This window comes from Lepisosteus oculatus, chromosome 8 (genome assembly GCF_040954835.1).
Source record: "Lepisosteus oculatus isolate fLepOcu1 chromosome 8, fLepOcu1.hap2, whole genome shotgun sequence".
NCBI classification, from domain to species: Eukaryota; Metazoa; Chordata; class Actinopteri; order Semionotiformes; family Lepisosteidae; genus Lepisosteus; species Lepisosteus oculatus.
Window position 1 is genome coordinate 14,873,679 of NC_090703.1, and position 22,247 is coordinate 14,895,925.

At 37.7% G+C, this 22,247-nt stretch overlaps 1 protein-coding gene across 1 annotated transcript; it reads left to right on the forward strand.

Annotated features, from left to right (window-relative positions):
* The first annotated feature begins 741 nt into the window (after window positions 1-741).
* exd1 (exonuclease 3'-5' domain containing 1) lies at window positions 742-13,556 on the forward strand. The gene is made up of 11 exons (XM_015350836.2): window positions 742-1,067; window positions 2,124-2,192; window positions 2,528-2,570; window positions 2,865-2,968; window positions 5,107-5,171; window positions 5,929-6,015; window positions 6,761-6,865; window positions 7,308-7,388; window positions 7,844-7,984; window positions 11,956-12,135; window positions 12,508-13,556. Exons 1-11 carry the CDS (start codon window positions 935-937, stop codon window positions 13,213-13,215), a joined length of 1,716 nt encoding a protein of 571 aa, XP_015206322.1. The 5' UTR covers window positions 742-934; the 3' UTR covers window positions 13,216-13,556.
* The last annotated feature ends 8,691 nt before the right edge of the window (window positions 13,557-22,247 follow it).

Below are 22,247 nucleotides of genomic sequence, written 5' to 3' on the forward strand. Positions count from 1 at the left end.
GTCTGTGTGTGCCCTGCAGTGGACAGGTGTCCTGTTCAAACTGTATCGCATCTGATGCTTTGCAGGATAGGCTCCAGGGCCCTTGTACTGGCTAGAGGTTAGGAAATGAATGATGAATATCGTACTATACAAAGTATTTATTGAGTTACACAATCTTAAAACTGGCTTTACTACACCCTATGCAAAGCATCTTCTTAAATTCATATACTCTAACAATGTCATCGTTATAAAGTAAAATAACAAATTAAAAATGAAAAACTTTACAATTAAAAAAACGGATGTACAAAGTGTTTTCTATTTTTGGAAAAAAAATATTAACATTTAAAATACAGCGATTGTCTTATGTTACACGAATTCGACTGGACAGACTAAGGCCGTGAAATGTTCTTAAAACCTGACACAATAACCAAAAGGTATTTTATAAAAATTAAATTCTGGTACAAATTGCTCTTCAGTTCATTTTAAATGTGTAGCCAAAAAATCATTTAATTGTGAGACTGTACACTAATTGATAATAGATTCTTAAGGTATTGCAGTGTCGCCCACACAAAGGCCTAAAAGACTGTGCAGTTGGAGTCCTGTTACTTAGTTATGAAAACAGTATTAATCAAAACGTAAATGTGATCCCTGTTTGTAAAATAACTATGCAAAATAATATACCTGCCAGTCCTATCTCGTTAGCCCTGCGCACGCTTTCTTCAAACCACGTGCATTATGTGGAACGTCGCACCAAGTCTTCCAGTCCTCAGTTCCTGGTTCTTGGCAGCGCCAGTCCGCTTCATGCTCGCCGGATGCAGAACCTGCGCTAAAGAATTCAGGAACAAATAAAATTAGTGAAATCAATGCCATTGCAATACTAAAACGCATCAACAGGTTTGTCAAACGAGAGACTAAAAGACTATTTCTGATCGTTCATTCAGACTTCACAGAGCAAATGGACTGCTCAAACGACCAACACTTCTTGGATCAATTCAAGAAGAAGCGAGTGAAGTTAACCGTAAACGGGGGGTCTTATGTTGGTACCGTGCAATGTATTAACCTCAATAAAACAATACTTTTAGAAGAAGGTAAGATATTTATACTTAGACCTAAAAGACGTAAAAGATTACGGAGGTTATTTTACGACGTAATAGCTTATGAACTTAAATTTTAAAGCAAAAACAAAAGGCGACGATGCAATACAGGTGTTGTTTTTGTAGAACTGTAACAAGTATTTTATTTTTGTTTATTAAACCACACGAAAAGCTAAACGTGCAAGTTGCTGGGCACGGCGGTTAACACGCGAATGATCGCGTCTTTGCTGTTATACAGTAAGCAGCAGAATAGCATAACCAATTCATTTTTGTTAAATTCTACAATAATTTAATCATTGTCCAAGTTTCAGTGCTACTTTGATCCTCATTTCTTGATTCTCATTTCTCATCTATAAACTCGTGTGTAGGTTTTATCCTGATAACACCAGGATAAGGGGTGCGCTCCCGCTAGTTTTCACATGGCCTTTCCAAACCTGCTTCAGTGACGATCCAATTCAGAATTTGGTTAAACAAAAAATCTCATGCGGTCATTTTTTCGATTGCTCTCACCACGGGAACTCTTTAGCAGACTGCGTTTCATATTCAAGTACCAGCGATGTTCTTCTCTGTTTCTTAGTTTAACTTATGTTAACATACCAGAATTAAAACGTATTTAACCATGTTGTGTTTCTTTCGGTGAAGTTTAGAATTTTAATTATCTAGTCCTCATTTGTACTGGCCAAGGATGAATCAAGATTTTGCTACACCATACTAATGACATGAAATATTTCTTTTCATAAGCGTGATATATTGGTTCCATTTTGCTTAGGCAATAAGACAAAGCGATTGAGTAAATCGCGGTCTGTTATTGATGACCAATTCGTTGCTTTTTTTAATACACATTTATAGGTGTGTATGGTACAGGCTCTGTCTGCTCCTGTGTAAAACATTTAAAAAGTAGAGTCTTACAAGAGCACTGTAATTCCCCTACAGTTGTGTCCTAAGAGTTTAAACAAACTAAAACTACTTTTTTTTTAGGAAAAGTCAAAGATTGAAATTATGTTATTGGATTTGATAAACATTTTTTTCCCCATTTGTTTTTAAATTCAGTTGTAAATGCTGATACTGGAAGGAAGCTGCTGGGACCAACACTTTTCTTGGGTGAAAAAATCAAGAATGGTATATTTTTTAATGCTCAGACCTTACTGTTTTTTCTTGGATCAAGGAGTAATTAATTTTACCTTGTGTTCTATAATGTACTTATTTACTAGTTTTATATAGTAGTAATACATGGATAAGCAAATTTACCCAGTAACCTAAATATTATTCTATGTATTTTCTACAAAATTGACATCTTCCCGTCTTCCCAAAATCCCATCTAGATTTTAATTTACATTTCCAATTATTTCTGTCTTGGCGCTGCACTGTAAAACTTGGAAGAATTAATGAGAGGTATCATTGGACTCTGATTCAAAAGAAATTTAATCTGTTTACATTGTATATTCTGTTCACAGTTGAGTTACCATTCTCCAAAAATTGCAGTGGTCCAGAAAATGGGTACGTAGCAAAGTAAACTGTTTTCAGATCAAGAGTGTTTTAAGAGTTTAAAGTAATTTGTTTGTGATATTACACATTCTTCCTTATAGTGAGAGGCTTTAAAGAAGTAGAGGATGTTAGCAGTATTTTGATAAAATTAACCATGGAGTTGCAGCTGAGTTACAAACTGTAGTTGATTCCGCATCTTACTTTCATGTCTGTTTAATCTCCAGTGAAGATACAGACAACATTTCTGTATTATGAAAGCAAAAGGAGGTGTGAATGTGTTCCCTTTAATTTTGCACTGTTGTTCAGAGAAAAGTCAGGGAAGTGTGAACCTGTTTCTGAAGAGCTCCAGGTAACCGATGGTCAGTTGGCAGTCGCAGAGTGTCAGCCCTGCAGAAAATATATAATTCCAGGTAGGTATGATTTACATGCAGAAATGTCAGTCTGCTGTACTGTACAGTTATCTGAGCAGAGAAATAAGAGGTATAGACTTAGAGACTAATTATTCACAACATTTCTGATATCTGAGTTCTTTTTTATCCAAAGGGTTTTGGGGGATTGCATTGTTGGTAAAGCTGACAACCTGGTGGATGAGATGAGACCTTCGGATTGCTTAGCAAAGAACAACCAATCAATCTGGATAGGTTGAATTGCATCTTTTCTTACAATCTCACCTCTAAACAAGTCAATACATAATTCAAAATTTTGTGGAGTACAGTATGTATGTAATGGATCACAGACCTGTTTCACATTTCACAAGGTGGCCATATCAGAACCCAAAATGAAAAAGTGGTCTTAGGCTAACCTTTAATTGACGTGACCTCTTTCATGCAGCTCAGGGATGGCAATTGTAGGGACAGGGCTGGTCTAACATGTGAAGATACATCTGGTCCTGGTGTGCCCTTTCATACTATATTACCAATGTGAGCATGCTGGTAACAGAGCAGTCCTAAATTCTCTAGTGAGCAAATCTTGGAAACAAAGGTACAGTTGCATTGGGATAATGAACACTTTAAATCAACAAGTTCAACATGTTTTAATCAATACTATATTTTAAGGATGTTTAAGAGATGTGAAAAAAGATATTCAGTTAAACTATCCAATTAAATAGATTAACAGTAGTCGTGGTTGGGAACCGTTTGAATTACTTATAATTAGGAAAAAAAGAAGTCCTGTTACAAGACTGCTTGGAAGATTTCCTGTGAAATTATCATTGTGTATGTTCTGTTGACTGCTGCTGCACATTGTGATAATCCAGAACCAGTTCTGACCCACCTACAGATTCACAGACATGTTGTCCAAAAATAAATTTGTGGACTTTTAGGTTTTTCAGCAAGCATCTGCCTCAGACGTTTACCATGTAATGGCAATTTGCATTACTTGAGGGTAATAGTTGTTAGCAGTTAGAATCACCGTTGCTGAAATTATATTTTTTTTGGTTCTGTGAAATGTTATTTCCTGTAGGGAAGATGACTGCTACTTTTTGTAGTAAACCTGATCAACAGTTGTTCATGTTTTTGAAGTTTATGCAGTTGTATGTAATATGTATTGTCCTTTTAAAAAACATTATATATACATTTACATAATTCTGTTGATGCCCATATATCCCATAAGTAGCTTTTTCAAGCTCAGTGTTCTGCATTTTAGATTTGTAGTTCCTTTTATGTACTGTACATGCATGCAGGGTGTTTGTCCAGTCCAGAATTCAGTCTGTGTATATCTTTCTGAATTTTGGAGTTTCTACAATATTTGCTTATCTTTCTATTTTGTTATAGTCCACAAGCCTGGACTAGTTTGCTAAGTATGCCAGAATCTATACAGTATCATCGATAGAAATCAGGAAGAGCAGTGCTCTTAATACCACTGTGTTTTGAAGTTTACATCACATAATTACATCACTCCATTTTGAGTATTTTACTTCTTAAGTCTTTGTCAATACTGTTGGAAACAGAAAGTGGTGGATAAACCACTTAACATCAGTCCCTGTCAAATCATGTAGACCCCAAGTTCTTACGTAGCTTATACTTTTTGAAGGAAGAAATATAGTACCAACAGTACTGCAAGGAATGGAAATCACGGTTTTGTTTTGTTCATGTTTTATCACCTCTTTCTGTCAAGTCTGTTTACAGCGTGCTTTCAAGCCTGAAAAGTACCTTTTTTGAGTTTGTTCCTATAGTCACAGGTATGTACACACTAAGCCACCTTAAATCTCAAGTGTCAGTGGGTTTTATAAAATGCTGACCTGAGGTGGCCACGGACTAACCTATCAAGTCTGAATGTCGTTACACTTCAGATAGACCCACAGTGTATTTGTGCCGTCATCTCTTCAAAGGCCAACACCAGTACCAGTAGATAATTAGTTAACAGTATGAGTAGCAAGGCATATTTTGTGGAGTCACTTTTTAGTTTTACAAATAATAAGAAAAGAGTCATAAAAACATAAAAAAGACTCCTGACATTTCATAAATTTAAAATTGTTAGAAATAGGTCTATTGCTTGGACAAATAACAAAATACAGTATTTGTGTTTAAATATGATTTCTTTCCCTCAGATGATGACAGTGAATTTGTGCACTATGTAGTCGTTGATCAGTTTCTTGAGAAATTTGGACCTGCTGTGAGTAAAGTTTTCTTTTTAGCGTGTAACAGCTTGCTGTATTGCACTATGCAGTTCGTCATGTTGGCGTCAGTAATGATGCACTCTTATGTTGTCTGGTTGCATAACTTAAGTGAGAAAATAAGTCATCCTGTCAATAAAGGAACAACTATATTTTCACACAATTGAAAAACAGGAAGCAGTGTCAGTATGCAAATTGGCACATGCAGCATGCAATATGGGGGAACTTAGTTATAGTATACAGGGAAACGTACTGTATGCCATTGTAATAACAAAGTACTCATAAAATGAATTTCTTTCAATTAAAATGTTGGGGGAAACTGCTTTTGTATAGTAATTATACACACTCCAGACAGTATATGACTGAATTTTTACAGTGTTCCCCAGCTTCTTAAAATTTTAAAAACATGCAGCTATAAAGTTCAGAAGTATTGGCACCGTGTGTGTGTATTTTAAAATATTTATTGCATTAAGAGAATTCTTCTCCAGGGATAGGGTATACTTGCCAAGGTTTTGATCATTTTAGTTGTTTGATATTGACACCAAGTGAAAACTGAAAAGGTTAAGAAGGTAGAGGGACTTGACTAGAATCCAGTTCTATACTTACCCGTGTTCAGATGGTTATTGAATGTATTAGTTTTACTGCTGGTTACCTTTCATGGCTATAAAAATCTCTACACCACGTGATATCCTTCTCTGCAGTCCCTACACACCTGTGCACTGGAAGAATTCTCATATGTGTGTTCACTCTCATTAGATAATGCACATTAAGAAGCAGCAAGTCATTGGAGTCGGGGCCAATGGAATTGGTCTCTTTCAGCATGAAAGGCTGTGCTGGATCCAGGTAAATTGGAAGGAGGTTTGACACGTCTGATAGTTGTGTTCTGCTTTTCATCTGTTTATTCATTTAGTTTTACGGTGAATGTCACATGAATTAAACTGTTTGGAATTTTATGGGGTGGGACATAGAGCCTATCAATGAGATATATAATAAAAAAGTAAAAAACAAATAACTTATTCTGATATTATGGAATGCTGGGCTTTCTCCATTGAGCTTTTGCCATTTTGCAGTGATTGTAGTCCACAAGAGATCCAGACTGGGGCTCTACGGAGATGCTTCAAACAGGTTTCTCAATTGGTTAAGCCTGTTTGTCTCCTATTGTCCAGCCATTACGGGTTTGAATCTGGTCTATGCCACATTATACTGTAACTGTGAATCTAGGTTTGGTGGGCTCACATTGGCCGGGGTGACCCCCCCCCTTTGCTTGTCAGTTGTCTGAGTGGCCACACTGTTACCAGTGAGGACAGCATCTGTCCATTCTTCAAAGGCCTTGTTCTCTTGTTAAGTGTTTTTGGCAGGCTGTGATAGAAGAAAAGCAAGAGAAGCAGTGACCTAGAAGCGTAGATTCTAGAAGGTGTATGCTCTCACTTTTGCCTTTTTTTCTGCTAACCCCTGCAGTGCTGAACTGTGTTGATTCCAAATTGGGGTGCTTGAGATGGGAAAAATGGCTGCCAGTTCTAAAAGAAAAAAAATGCATTCTAGATGTAGCAAAAACTCTCACATTGTTCAAGGAGGTTTTATTTCACAGATTGCCACAAAGAACATGGTGTATCTCTTTGACATCCTGAACCTTGGGGCAAAAGCATTTAAGAATGGGTTGTCAATGATTCTGGAGAATAACAGCATATTGAAGGTGAGCTACAGCAGACCGTAAACCTTTTTGAGACTTATTATGCCAAATTATAGACTATTATATCATACCCTCAGAAGGAAAGAAGTCTTTGTTGAAACTGGGATTACGAGAGCTAATCTCACCCTCCTCCACTGCAGAATATCTAATCACTTAGCGATGTAAAGACAGATACATATTATCCCTTAATTTATCTATTCTTTTACTGCTTTCTGTTTAAATGTATCTTAAAAATACATATTATGCAGAAGTAATGCATTCAAAGTAATAATCAGTTAATATAGAAAAAATACCATTGTGTTTGTGAACAAACCAAACTCTCTACCTCCTATCCCCTTGATTCTTATTGAATCAATGATGTGATTTTCTGTAATGTGGTGATTTCCAGGACCAAGCTATCAGGTTATCAGAAACGGCTGTAATTTAAACTGAAATTGTCTCGTAGGTTGTTCATGATTGTCGGTGCATCTCGGGCTGCTTGTACCATCAGTTTGGAGTAACCTTGACAAATGTTTTTGATACACAGGTAAAAAAACAAACTGCTGCAAAATCAGTTTGCAAAAAATAAGCTGTCTTGTTTTTTCTTCTACAAGTGCTAATAAACCTCACAGGCTTTGAAGGCAACAGAATGAATCAAGAATAGGTACTGCACTGAAACAGTATGCTGTGGTCAATCAGGTGGAGCACCTATACATACAGTAGTTAGACAAATAATAAAGAATATTGTGAACAGAATTTTTCACCACTATTTGTCAGCCACTGATTATTTTATCTTCCACTAAGAATTTAAATGGGCAAATATTGTCTTTCTTTAATAGAAGGACTCCTTTGTCCCCATGTGCACAACCTTGTTTGTGATTAATTAAGTTTGTTCCAGGTATATATGTTATCAGTTACAGTAGTTCAGCCACTGTGAAGAGAACAGACAGGCCCGCATGTCCCAGATCCTAGGAACTACAGTTATCTTCGTTTTCATTTTAGGTTGCAGATCTTTTGTACTTCTACGCAGAAACGGGTGGTTTTCTGCCAGATCGGATCAGCACACTCCAAGAGTGCATAAACCTTCACCTGAAAATGCCGTTCTGTCTCTCCTCCCTGAAGATTAAAACTGACCTTAACAAGGTATGAAGTCCCCGAGAGGCAGGACATGATGATAATAATAATGATTACAGATTTCAACAGGTTCAGAACCTTTATTTTAGTAGGGGCTGAAGAAATGTGAATGAACAAACAGATTAAGTTTTTTGACTAAGATATTTTACATTATTGTCTTGCATTTATTTAAATTTTTTGTTGAATAATGACTGTTGCCATTTAAAATTCTCTCTGCCCCTTTTCTAATTATAAATTTCAAATAATTTTTTCATTGGTGAAATGGAATATGTCATTTTGTGCTCTTAGTGTTAAATCTACTCTTTTTGAGATATTCTCTTTTGTACGGCAATCAGTTTTTCATTTTGACTGGGTTTATTTAAACCTAGATATTTGCTTTTTATAAATATCTTGCAGTTGCTTCAGCACCAATTTCATTTTTATTGTGCTTAAAATTCAAACCTTTGATGTAAATTGGACTATATATAATGTACTGTATATTGCAGTTGTTTTTGTACATTTTCAGTAGTTTTAATATTGTAGCATTTTTATAAATATCAAACTCAAGATTAGTTGCTAGAATTCCTTTGGAATTACCTGGATTTCTGCATTAATAACTCATAGAAATGTGGTCTGATCTTCAACTAAGTCACAATAATAGACAAACACAATCTGCTTAAGCTAATAACATACAAACAATTGTACTTCTTGTCAGTACTGAACACATCCTTTAAGTTCAAGTTCACTTTTTATTATCATGTTTATTTGTCATTCCAGCCATACACAAGCCAAATATCGTCCTGTTCCACGGTGCAAATACAGACAGGACAGACTGGACACTGACATAGACATTGTAGACAGGATACACATACTGTAGTGCTAAGTGCAGAGAGTGCAAATCACTAAGGCAAATATATAATACAATATGCACAAAACACTGGGGGAATTTAAAACCTGTTTCTGGAACTGGAGTGGGAGCAGGTAGATCCCAGGGTGTTGAGGAGCCTGACAACCTGCGGGAAAAAGCTGTTACAGTGTCTGGTTGAGCAAGCCCAGGCACTGTGATATCTTTTTCCAGATGATACGAAGGCACTTTATGGGAGAGGTCATATACTATATGGGAGGCCCTGTGTATGCAGTGTTTGTGATAGATGACAAATGAAAGGGAGGGAGGTTCCAATGATGTTTTTAACTGTTTCCACAGTTCGTTTCAGGGTCTCACGGTCTGAAGCATTGCAATTCCCAAACCAAACAGTGATACAGATGGTCAGGGTGCTCTCAATGGTGCTTATGTAGAATGTGGTAAGAATGGGCAGGGGAAGGTTTGCCCTCCTCAGTCGCCACAGGAAATAGAGATGCTGCTGTGCTTTCTTGGCTATGGAGGTGGTATTGAGGGACCAAGTGAGGTCATCTGTAGTGTGTACACCAAGAAACCTGGTGCTTCTAACTGTCTCCACAGGGGAGCCGTTGATGTACAGGTCAGTGGGAAGTTCATCAGTGTAGGCCCTCCTGAAGTCAATGATTATCTCTTTTGTTTTGATTACATTAAGGGATAGGTTGTTGTTTGTGCACCAGTCCACTAGTTGCTCCACCTCTCTGTATGGTGACTCATCATTGTTGCTAATGAGGCCCACCACTGTCGTGTCATAAGCAAACTTGATGATGCAGTTTGAACTGTGGCAGTACAGTCATGAGTCATCAGTGTGAACAGCAGTGGGCTGAGCACACAGCCCTGGGGAGTTCCGGTGCTCATTGTGATGGTGCTGGAGATGTTATTTCTGAGCTGGAATTTCAGAGGTCTTTCGGTGAGAACGTCCAGAATCCAGTTACAGAGGAAGGTGTTAAGGTTCAGCAAGCTCAATTTTTCTGTCAGTTTCTAAGGGATGATTGTAGTAAACACTGAACTGATGTCAATGAAAAGCATTCTTACATAAGAGTCTTTCTTATCCAGGTGGGAGAGGGCCATGTGAAGGGGAAGAGATACAGCATCATCAGTAGACGGGTTGGGGCGGTATGCAAACTGAAGGGGGTCCAGAGGGGTTGGGAGGCTGGACTTTATGTGGCTCATGACTGGCCTCTCGAAGAACTTCATGATAACTGATTTGAGTTCGACATTCACAGTCTAGGTTGGAAAAGTAAGTGAACCTCTAGGCTAATGACTTCTCCAAATGCTAATTGGAGTCAGGTGTTCCAATCAGTGAGATGAGATTGGAGGTGTGGGTTGGAGGTGCCCTGCCCTATAGAAAAGCCACACAAAGGTTGGTTACTGACAGAGTCTGCTCTTCTCAAGAAAGAGCTGCTCATGTGAACCATGCCCCGATCAAAATAAATATCAAATATCAATATCAAAAGGACCTTAGAAGAAGAATTGTAGAGATGCATAAAGCTGGAAAAGGCAACAAACCCATTTCTAAAGGCCTGGGTGTTCATCAACCCACAGTACGACAAATTGTCTACAAATGAAGGAAATTCAGTACTGTTGCTATTTCCCTAGAAGTGGGTGTCCTGCAAAGATCACGGCAAGATCACGCAGCGTGCAATCCTGAAGGAGGTGAAAAAGAACCCTAGGGTAACAGCAAAGGACCTGCTGAAATCTCTTGAACTTGCCAAAATCTGTTCATGTGTCCACTATAAGAAAAACACTGAACAAGGTGTTAATGGAAGGACAACATGGAGGAAACCACTGCTCTCCAAAAAAAACATTGCTGCACGTCTCACGTTTGCAAAAGACCACCTGGATGTTCCCCAATGCTTCTGGGACAATGTTCTGTGGACGGATAAGACAAAAGTTGAACTCTTTGACAGAAATGCACAACGCTATGTTTGAAGGAAAAAAAAAGCACTGCACGCCAACACCAAAACCTCATCCCAACCGTGAAGCATGGTGGAGGGAGCATCATGGTTTGGGGCTGCTCTACTGCTTCGGGGCCTGGACAGCTTGCTATCATAGAGGGAACAATGAATTCAAAATTCACAGGAGAATGTCAGGGTAGTGGTCCATCAGCTGAAGCTTAATAGAAGTTGGGTGATGCAACAAGAGAATGACCCGAAACACAGGAGTAAATCAACAGCAAAATGGCTCAAACAGAAGAGAATTCATGTTCTGGAATAGCCAAGTCAGAGTCCAGACCTCAGCCCAACTGAGATGCTGTGGCATGACCTGAAGAGAGCTGTTCATGCAAGAAATCCCAGAAATATCAATGAACTGAAACAGTTCTGTTAAGTGGAATGGTCCAAAATTCCTCCTAACCATTGTGCACGTCTCATCAGAAGCTACAGGAAAAGTTTGGTGGAGGTTATTACTGCTAAAGGAGGTTCTACCAGTTACTAAATACAAGGGTTCACATACTCTTTCCAGCCTGGACTGTGAATGTTTAAACAATGTCAATTCAATATTGACAAGAAGAAGTACTATTGTTTGTGTTATTAGTTTTAGCAGATTGTGTTTATCTATTATTGTGACTTAGTTGAAGATCAGACCACATTTTTATGAGTAATTTAGAAATCCAGGTAATTCCAAAGCATTCACTAACTTTTTCTTGCAACTGTATTTTTTGTTACCCTCTGCAAAACATTTTTGAAATGCATAATTGAAGCAACAACCCCTGTACTGCACAGGTGAATGAAGACTTGCAGACATGTCCTTCTGTCAGACAGTTGTCTTTTGAATTGCCGCAGAACTCCACAGTGTCTTGCAGGGGAGTTAACACACTGACTGGAGCAGCAACACCTCTCTCCTAAGGCACAGCAAGCTTGCAGGAATATACTGTAGCAAGTAGCAGTTGTCACCAAATGCTGAGGGGAATCTTTCCACCCTTTCTCTAGTGGTGATCTACCAGTTATTTGCTGCCAGGACACCCCAATCACAGTTGGCAACTCATGTTAGGATTAGTTCAACTTGATCCTACCCTCTGTGAGATGGCTCTCTTCGAATATCTGAACGTTTTCTTTTCCTGCTGCAAATCGTGCAATAACATGCTTTGTTTCCTACCTGACTGCAGGTATGGTACATGCGCCCATGTCCAGAAGTGTTCTTGAAAGTGATGGCCCTTTCAGTGACTCACCTGCTCCCCCTGCGCCTGGCCCTGCTGGATGCCCTGATGCTCGACTACACTGCCCTGGTGGATTCCTACTTGGGGGCATACCGAGACGACCCTATCAGTGTGCACACAGGCTATGAGGTAGGGATGATTTCATACCGCAATGGTCACAAATAGCACACCAGAACAAAGTTCCATCATACCCTAACACTTATGTTGGTGTTTGGCAGCTGATCTTCATAACCTTGTGTTAAGAAACCAATTAATTATTTAGTAACTGTGGTAAAAACACATTTAAACTATACCTTTTGGAGATCTTTTGAAAACTTTGTAATCATGAGAGAGGCAGAAGTTAAGTGACTATACAACCCTTAGTTATATCCTCAAAAAGGCATCGTGTGGCAAAGTTTTATCAATCAGTAGGCAGAGTATGTCAATTTAAAATTGTTGGTAAGCTTAAATTAAAAAGGAGAAAAGCTTGGAGTATAATACAATGACCCATTCCTTACCCAGAACACTGGTCTTGAGCTTCCAAAGGAGCTGCAGAAGCTGGAGTCCGTGAAGAAGCAGAGACGGCAGTGGGCTCTGAAGAAGTACGCCATGAATGTAGAGGGTCACCTCCTCAGGTCCTGCCCTCAAGTCCCAGATGAGCCTTCTGATCACAGCACACAAACACCTGGAGGTGGTGCTCCTGAGGGTCTAGAAATGGACAGGATGGGGGTGGGTGAGACAGAAGGCAAGGGGCCAAGAGGACACACAAGAGTAAGAGGTCGAGAAGGGAGTGAGTCCACTCTTGTAGAAGGCTGCTGTGTCTCTGAGACATCTGATCAAACAGGAGCTCAAGGTAAAACAGGGTATAATAATGATGCAGCAGAAGAGATGTGGGATATTTCAGATTCAATGAAGAATCTTTCTTGTTCTGCAAGATCCATCCTTTTTCAAGGAAACCCTACGGACGAGAGATTCCAGATCCCCAAGGAAAGAGCAATGGAAGGAGACCTCCCTTTTTTTTTAGAAGAGAGCAGACCAATACAGATTGCTGTTGAGAAGCAATGTGAGAGGTTGGAGGAAGGTTGCAAAGTTAGCACCTCGAAGGAAGAGAAATCGGCTTTTCCTTACTTATCCATCAGAAGGGACCTTCATTTTCTAAAATCTGATGCTTCTGAAGGAGTTAATAGAGCGAAGAAGCCCCAGCTGATGGGAAGGAATTTGGAGATATAGCTGCTATGCAATACGGGAGAAGAGAGTAGATCTGCGCTGGTGGACAGGGTTCCAGGTGGGATTGTACTGCACTGAGGGGATCCTTGTTTGAAAATAGCTTTTCAATTGGAAGAGGCCTGTTTTTTCAGAGGCCCTAAAGTTCCTTTATGCCACTGTTTATCCTTCAGCTCACTTAAAAAGAGAACAACTCCACGTCAGGACTCCCTGGACTTCACATCAGGTTTTTGGTTTTGACTTAAGACTGCAGGGCTTTATTTAATCTTTAATAAAATGTGAGCAAAATAAAAAAAATACTAATATATTGTGAAAGCTCCATAATGTACTTGGTATTCTAAATTGAAGTAATGTTTGTACGTTTTCCTTGTGCAGTTGTTTGTTTTTTATGCTTGACAAAGTCTGTTTGTATTTACCAAATCAGTTATATTTGGAACACTTGTATTTCTGACACCAAAACACATTGGACACTGGAAAATGAAAAAGTCACTCTATCAGTGCATTAGTATATACAGTTATATGCAAAAGCTTGGTCAAATTGCATGTTTCACTGACTCTCTAAGTGAAAAGCAGTTAACGCAGCCTCTGCAGGATATATTTCAGCTCTTTTTAATGCATAATTACTCTTTATTTACTGAATTTAACATTGAAAAATAAAACTGTGAATGTTGCATGTGCAAAGGTTTGGGCACCCTGTCAGTCAGTACTTGGTAATACCTCCTTTGGCAGAAATCACAGCCTCCAAATCCTATTTGTAGACGGTTAAGAGTCTTTCTGTTCTAATTTTAGGAATTTTTCCCACTTTTCCTTGCAGACCTCTTCTAGCTCAGAAACATTCTTAGGTCTTCTTGGATTCACTGCATGTTTAAGAGCTCCCCACAGATTTTTAATAATAGTCATCTGGGGACTGTGAAAGCCTTAATCTTTTTTTCCTGTAAGTACTTCATGTTTGATTTTGATGTATGTTTTGGATCATTGTCTAGCTGAAATATCCATCTTCTTTTCAGCTTCAATGTCTTCACTGACTCTGGGACATTAGCTTCTAGGAATTATTGATATTTAGTTGAATCCATTCTTCTACAATATTTCCTGTATCATTGGCTAATACGCAACCCCAAAGCACAATAGATCCACCCCAATCCTTAACGGTTGGCAAGGTGTTCTTCAAATGCTTCACCTGTGTCTCTCCAAATGTTTTTGTTCTATTTTTAAAGTTTTATAATGTTCTATTTTTGTTTCATCAGGATACAGCACTTTGTTCCAAAACATTTCTGGCTTATCTAAGTATTGTTTTGCATACTTTAGATGTTGCCTTTGGCGATGAGGTCTTAGGAAATGTTTCCTGCAGATCATTTTTGTGTAAGCAACGCTATACTGTGGACAAGTAGTGTCGACTAAATCTTTCTGCTGATTCTTTGTGATATGTTGGTTCTGCTTTGCATGACTGACCACTTTATGAGCAGTTCCATCAGAGATTTTTCTGGATTTTACACATCTTGCCTTGACTTCAACAGTTCCCCTTAACTTATATTTCTTAATGATGTTTCTTACAGTGGAAATTCCGAGCTGGATGTGTCTAAATATCATTTTATAGCCTTCCCTTGCTTTGTAAGAGTCAATTATCTTTATTTTCAAGTCCTCAGTCAGCCGCTTAGAGGAGCCCATGGTTGTTGAGAGTAGGCACAACATCCTGAGAGGTTAGAAGGGTCAGAGTATATATTCAGCTCTGGAATTGTCTTCCCCTGGGTTCATTTAAGGTCTAGTGAGTCGATCAAGTTTTGAGGCTTTAAAAACATATTAATGAATCAATTGGAAGGGGACCCAAACTTTTGCCGATACATACAGAAATATATAATTTTAAGTTTGTGTCCTGCAGAGGTTAACTTTTTTTCAATTAGAGAGTCAGTTAAAGATACAAATTGACCAAGTGTGCCCAGACGTTTGCATACAACTGTATGCATAGCAAATTGAGCCCTTTAAAGTTTCCACTTTGAGCAGACTTTACTGCTGTCCATGTAGTTTAAACATTAAACACTATGTTCATTAGATCTCTACATGTTCTTTATTCAATCAGCAGTGATACATTATTTTTATACGATAAACAATTTAGATCCTCAATAGTAGAATGTATAATTTATTATGTTGTCTGTTGGGGGTGGAGTACAGAGGGTTTTTTTTCCATGTTTTTTGCAGAGTGCAATAGCAGAGTTCAGCCCAGAGATGGCAGTAGAGTGTTAAAAATAGTCATATTTGATATGTTTAATAAAATATGGTACTTGGGTTTAATCAGTTTTTCAGTTACATCAAACAATACAATGATCAGTTGGTTTTTATCACTGTGGCCTGTTATTGTACAGAGAGAAACAAAAAAACATGAAGGGTGTATATTAAATAGGGGAAATTCAAAGACCTTGGTTTTAATTTTAAGTTAATTTGGTTTGGATCAAATGATCAAATATCTTATCTATGGAACTGTTATACTTGCACTTACTGGATTGTGGAATTTCCCGGTGGGTTTAAGAAGCCATACGTGGTAATGTATTAAGTATATAGAAAACTGAAGTTTTCTTTTTAGGTTTATAACAAAGTAAAAAAAAACTGGAACTTCAGTGATACTATTACTGGTGTTACGCATATTCTTCATGTATACTCCCTATTAAAAGCATTAACTTGGCTTAGGTTTGTAACATGAAAACTCCTTTTCTGTGTCGGTTGCATATAAAGATCAGTTCAGTTTGAGAGAAGCATTTGTGCCTGCTTATGTTCTGTTGCCATTTTCATCACTATTCAAAATTGATGGAAAAATACTGTGAATTAAAATTTTCTCCAACAGTACCATTTTTTTTTCAATAAAGCATTTGTCATATGGGTTCTTGTGTGTTGTGCGTGAATGGTTGTACATGCTGAACTGGTGTTTTATGCTGTAATTTAACTAGACAATGCATTTTGAATAGCTGATTAGTACAATAAGTGGCCATTGTAGGATGAAATCTATCCTACCAAGCAATAGGCACAAAGTGGGATAAACCTTAGATGGACTGCTGGCTCATTTCAGGGGACTTCTTTTGTAGTGATTTAGTCAACACTAAGAGCAGTCTTTGGACTGTGGGAGAAAAAAGAAGCACAAGAAACATGCAGACTTCACACAAAATGTGCCCTGGAGAAATTGTAACCCAGGACCCACCAGCTGTGCGGTAGGTACTCCAACCACCATCACACTGTGCTGTTCACACACAGGATGCAGTAGTGTTATGTTTACTGTATGGTCAGCTTTGTTATACGTTTTCAAAGGTTTTACTACTCCATGAAGTTCTTAATTTCAGCAGTACCTCAATACCAGAGCCTGTACCAGCAATGAGCATAATCTCAAAACGAAAACAGATCTGCAAGTTTTTTTCATTTTTTAATAGTTGACTTTATAATTAAATCATTGTACAAAGGTGTTTCCATTTTCGGTTTTATTCAATATTGGGTCACGGGGTTCCTGAATTCTTTCTTGGTCAGCAACAGGCACAAGGCAGGATACCCTGACCAGGACGCCAGTCCCTTGCAGGGCACAGATTCACACCAGGGCCAATTTATAAAATCATTTTAAATAGTGGAAGTGTAAAAGGCATTGGCTACAGCAAACACTTTGTGAAACAGAAATGTGTGCTTTTCACGTTCTCCACTTAAATTTCACTTTATTCTGTTAAAGTCCTCACATTTTAGTAAGGAACAGAAGTTAAAAAAAGAGGTTGAAAACAAGAAAATGTGTTCAAACTCTGGAATTAATATTTTTTTAATTATTAAAAGTTATAAAAGATGTTATATGTTCATGCTCATGTTTATGTTTATAAGAATCTTTATAAAATATTTTGTCTTTTTTGCAATAAAACTGGATATACCAAAGAAAGATATGAGGAACAGCTTTTAAGATGTTTTTGTCATCAGGTAAAAAACTGTTGTAGGACAGGAAGGTGAAAATTAGAGCATGTCAGAATATTAATTCAAAGCAGTGACTGAAAACTAAAGAGGAATACAAAGACATTTGTATAACGTATACCAGAAATTATCTCCATGGATATCTTCATTTTAAAACATAACCAGGTTTGAAGAATTGTGTCTTGGGTAAATGCCAGTCTCATTAATTGAAACCACAACATACTGTAGATCAAGATTTTAATTAACTAGGAAAGAGGTTAATAAAGTTCACTTAGCAACTGACAGCTTTTTCAGTTCCAAAAATGCCCCTGAGGAAATGTATGCAATATTTAATTTAGTATTCAGTTTTCCAGATTGGATTCACTGTTTTTCATAGTGCATGTTATCATTATTAAGGATGTCTGGAGAGGAAAAACGGTGCTCTTATTATTAAAAGACCTAGCTTATACAGTATACAAAAGCCTCCAATGAAGATGATGTCATTTAGACACCTTTAAAAAGCTGTTGAACCTTTTAGTCTGACAAACAACTGGAAACCAAGAAGACAGGAGTGACAGAAGGAGACCTATAAACAAGTTCAATATAATTTAAGGTGCTGGATTAAAATGTAGCTACTCAACATGTACCACTCATCCGTGCTTAAGTGATCATTCAACATCTCTCGTTCAGAGAGTTTCAAGAACATTGCTTTCCCGAGAACATCACAGTAATCATCTTAGAGCTTATCGGTTCAATCTGCAGGGTTCGGTCCATCCCATTGCACCAACCGAAAAAAAACAACACAATTATGTGCAGGGAAATTCAGAGTACTAGTAAGTGACTGGGAAATTAGATTTTCATTTTTGTTGTATTCCCTATATTCATACAGTACACCACATGTAAAGCAAAATTAAGGAGTCCATCAGGCCAATCACTTCACTTTGTTGTTAGTGATCAGTTGAGCCTGTTGACTGATGCTAAGTAGGTCTCTTCTTGAAGACCTTGCATTTCCTGTCAGTCACAATAATGCATAATGAGCACTGCTTCCTGTTTCTCAGGCTAGTGAGGAAGGAACAAAAGACTGGTCACACGGTAGTCATTGCTTCCTACCTCCTATGCCTTACAAACTCATTCTGTATCCTTCTGTGGAAAGATTACCTTACTTGTTTCATTACAACAGGAAATGCCGCAAATACATTCTTATTTAGATATTGAATCAGGAAACATAAAGCCAAATAATAAAATGAATTCTTAAATACTTTTGGTAAAGTCAGTGTTGTTTAACGAAACGATGTTTTCCTTAACCGATTATTCTACTCTAGTGCTCTTCAGCATAATTGAGAGGCCGTTTTACATTGTCATTAATACAGTGTACAAACAATGATAAAAGGCTTTTCACAATCACCTGATTGTTATATGACAGTCAAAAAAATAATAATTATGAACCCAGTGTGTTTTTCAAAAATATATACTGTACTCTATATTTTCTTTCTGACCAATAACGATTTTTTTCTCGTCTATCTCGAGTCTGGAATACCAGAATTGATTTTGATCTGTACACCAGCAGTGACTAAAAATTAAGACTAACGATAAGTAGTGTTACCTCCTATTTCCCGAGTCATATTCTTTTCACACCTGTGGATACCAAGGAAACAGACTGTTTGTAGACACTGGCAGAAGGTCTCAGATCATTGTAGTGCATGATTGATAAGGAATATTGTCCTTTATATTCTCCAGAATGTCATATTTGATCTACTAACTAGTCTTTCCAGATGTTTTTACTTAATTTTAGATAAGAAAATACTTCAACAAACCAAGTACAAAATATTCCTCTTCATCATTACATGTATCTAACTAAAAACAATGGAAAGTTTGTATGAAACCTGCAAGGTCAAGGAAGCTTGAAATAACCTTTTCTTCTTTGCAAATCTTAAACATTCATGGGGGGATTTTGTCAGGCTATAGGTTTGTGCACAGTATGTTTTAAGAAACAAGAATGTAATAAAATTGCTAATATGAATTGGGGTACCTTTTATGTATAATATTGATGTTTATTAAAACAAGTTAGTTTCCCAGCAGGAGAATTGCTGCATTATTAACTAGCCAAGCTTGTTTATCCTTTGTGACTTAATCCAAAACAAATGTTATTATATGGTCCCAGTTTATTTACTTTCTACAACAATACCTGGTGTCTAACACCCAGGAGGATGCTGTCTCTAGTTACCAGTAACAATGGAACCAAGGGGGTGGTATTTAAAATGGGTCATGGTTCCTTAGCAACCAGAAACCTGCTTGACCAGTATTAGGTTACAGATCAGTTTATAATTAATAGGATGTTATAAAATATTAATTAAAGAGAAGGATGGCTTACACTGCTGAACCCCCTCCTTATTTGGAGTGTCAAATGCTATCCAGTTCATTGATTTTCCTTTTCTACGCATCTACACCAGGTTTGTTATACATATTCACACTCCAACTGGTGAGGCATGTGCTTCTGTTCATGTTCGTTATGAAGTCGTTAAATTGATTGAGCATAAAAAATGGGCACAGCTCACTGCAGTAAACATATTTTTGTTTGCGAATCTCCCTCCACACATACATAAAACAAATCTTTTCTGTTTCAAGTGATTCTGTTCTGGTTAATATAAATATCTATGGCCCAGTGGTGACAATCAGATCATTTTGCATACTCATTGTCCACTTATCGTGGTGGAGGAATAATTTATAACATGAAGTGTGCTCCACTCTCAACATTTCTGACATCTCTAGTATGAAAAGCAACAGCAGGTGAATGGCAAAACTGATACAGGATGTTTAAAATACTGATGTCTTTGGACAATGAAATGTTACACTGTGGTGAGCTGGGTTGTTTTTAAGACTGTAGCAAAATATCATCAAATGTCATCTTCTATCTCTGCATACTTGTTTTATTTTTAATCTTAAGCAGAATCCATTTGACTCCATGTAAATTCAGTACTTTGATAGCAAAAAGAAAGAAAAAACACTCCTCAATGTGAAGAAGCATCTTGTATTTATTTTAGCATTATGTAAATATGCTGTTAATATGGCAAGTTTCAAAGAGAACACTGTAATGCTTGTTGGCCAATCTTGTAAATAAAGTTTGCATTGAAATCATGGGATAGTTGAACATTTTAAATGAAACGTTAAGTCACAAATATCCATCATATATTTTATTAGCTCTCTCTTTTAGTTGGTATGGTGTCCATTTATTTTACTCCCGGAAACACCTGAGAACTGCACAGTATAAAAGAGTCTCAAAGGAAGAGGTATATGGGAACCTGACTCAGGGAATTTTTTAGCAACTGTTTTGCAAAACAGATGAAGCACAAATAGCAAGAGCTTGCTTACAATCTATGAATTGGCTTCATTACTCTGCTCTCCTCCCCACTGATAGCTGGTGTTTGGGGAGTGTTCTGGCGCACTATGGCTGCCGTCGCATCATCCAGGTGGATGCTGCACATTGGTGGTGGTGGAGGGGAGTCTCCATTACCTGTAAAGCTCTTTGAGTGGAGTGTCCAGAAAAGCGCTATATAAATGTAAGCAATTATTATTATAATTATTATTACAAAAGCATGCCCTGTTACAAAAGTTTGTGTTCCTCTTTCCACCAGCAGGGGTCAGAGGCTGTCAGTGAGACAAAGTCTTAAATTTTTTTTTTAAGTCACCCTGCAGGTAGAAAGCTGTGTGAGAAAGCCAGGAATTCCTGCCAGGGAATAGCTTTCACAATGAGACCTAATCAATCTTCAGTTTCTCAGTTTCTGTTTCCATAAATGAATAAATACATTTTAACTGTGGAATTACAAAGAGCTAAATAGTGGAATGCTATAATAATTTCATAATGAAGACATTTGTGTTTGTTGGATTCAGGGCTTCATGGGCAAATCCTAAATATACTATGGCTATGAATATTAATTAGCATTCAATAACAACACTGCAGAAGATGGTACATCCATGATAGAGAAAGCAAAAAGTCCATCTTAACCATACCTTCTGCTGTTACCTATTCTTGACTCACTGATACCACAGACCCTCACCCACCATATTTTGTACCAGCTGCTGCTCCGGAGGCTATCTGTCCTGACCATGGCTCATCTGGAACACTTTGGGCTGCCACACTGTGGGAGTGAGTGGATTCCCCTCTTCACAGTGTTGCAGCCTGTCTAGTGCCACCCAGTCGTTGGCATGTGGGATTGTGGGGAGGGGTTTTATTCAATGTAATTCCCTGTTTTAAATGTGCACAGTTCTGTACAGCCTATGCACAGGCTCTCTCATCGATTTGTGCTGGAAGGCTAGTTTTGCCCTTTTTCTTTTGGAGTCTACCCTGGCATCTGCTTTTATTACACCTCTCTGAAATGGGCATCACAGTGCAATGGGAGAACAGCACTGGTTGTTGAACCAAAAGACCTCATCTTCCAGGAAAATTCTCTCACACGAAGGTCGCCTTCTATCATACCAATAGCAAACCAGCATTCTTCATCACACAAGCAAGCATGACTGTATCTATTTCTCTTCTTGCATTCATTCAGCCTATTTAAACAAATTCATATTCAGCTCATTTTTCCAACTTTAACATAAATCAAAATCCCAATCACTTTTATAAAATCACATGACTTGAGCTCAGAATTTAGTTATTCAGTACAAATTTGACCTATTCACTATTTACAACATCATGTTTCTGTTCAATAAACTACTTATGAAAAACTGAGACTATTGCGTTGTTTGTGTATCATTATGCATTCATTATGTACTGTAGCCATTATCAGAAAAGATACGGTTTATATAGTGTAATATAATCGTATACTGTATATATATAAGACAGAGTTTCGAGCCGGTAGCTGTATCAGCATGTGTAGGTTGAAAAGGAACAAGTCAAGGTTAAGTCCATGCTGAAAGGAGAAGACAAGAGACCCAATGTTTCAGCCATGGAGCCTTCGTCAGGTGTGTGACACCTTTTGTCTCTTCTTTTCAGCGTGGAATAAACCTTTACCTGTCCTCATTTCTATGGTTATATGCATATTATTTTAAAAAAATTAAATTCAACATATATACAAAAAAATTTCACCTATTTGGGGCTGTTAAGACAAACAGTATTAATCTGAAATTATGATTTCATT

Coding starts and splice junctions, on each gene's coding strand:
- exd1 (XM_015350836.2), top strand. CDS start 935: ATGGACTGCTCAAACGACCAACACTTCTTGGATCAATTCAAGAAGAAG. Junction 1,068..2,123: donor AACAATACTTTTAGAAGAAG/GTAAGATATTTA, acceptor TTTTAAATTCAG/TTGTAAATGCTGATACTGGA. Junction 12,136..12,507: donor GTGTGCACACAGGCTATGAG/GTAGGGATGATT, acceptor TTCCTTACCCAG/AACACTGGTCTTGAGCTTCC.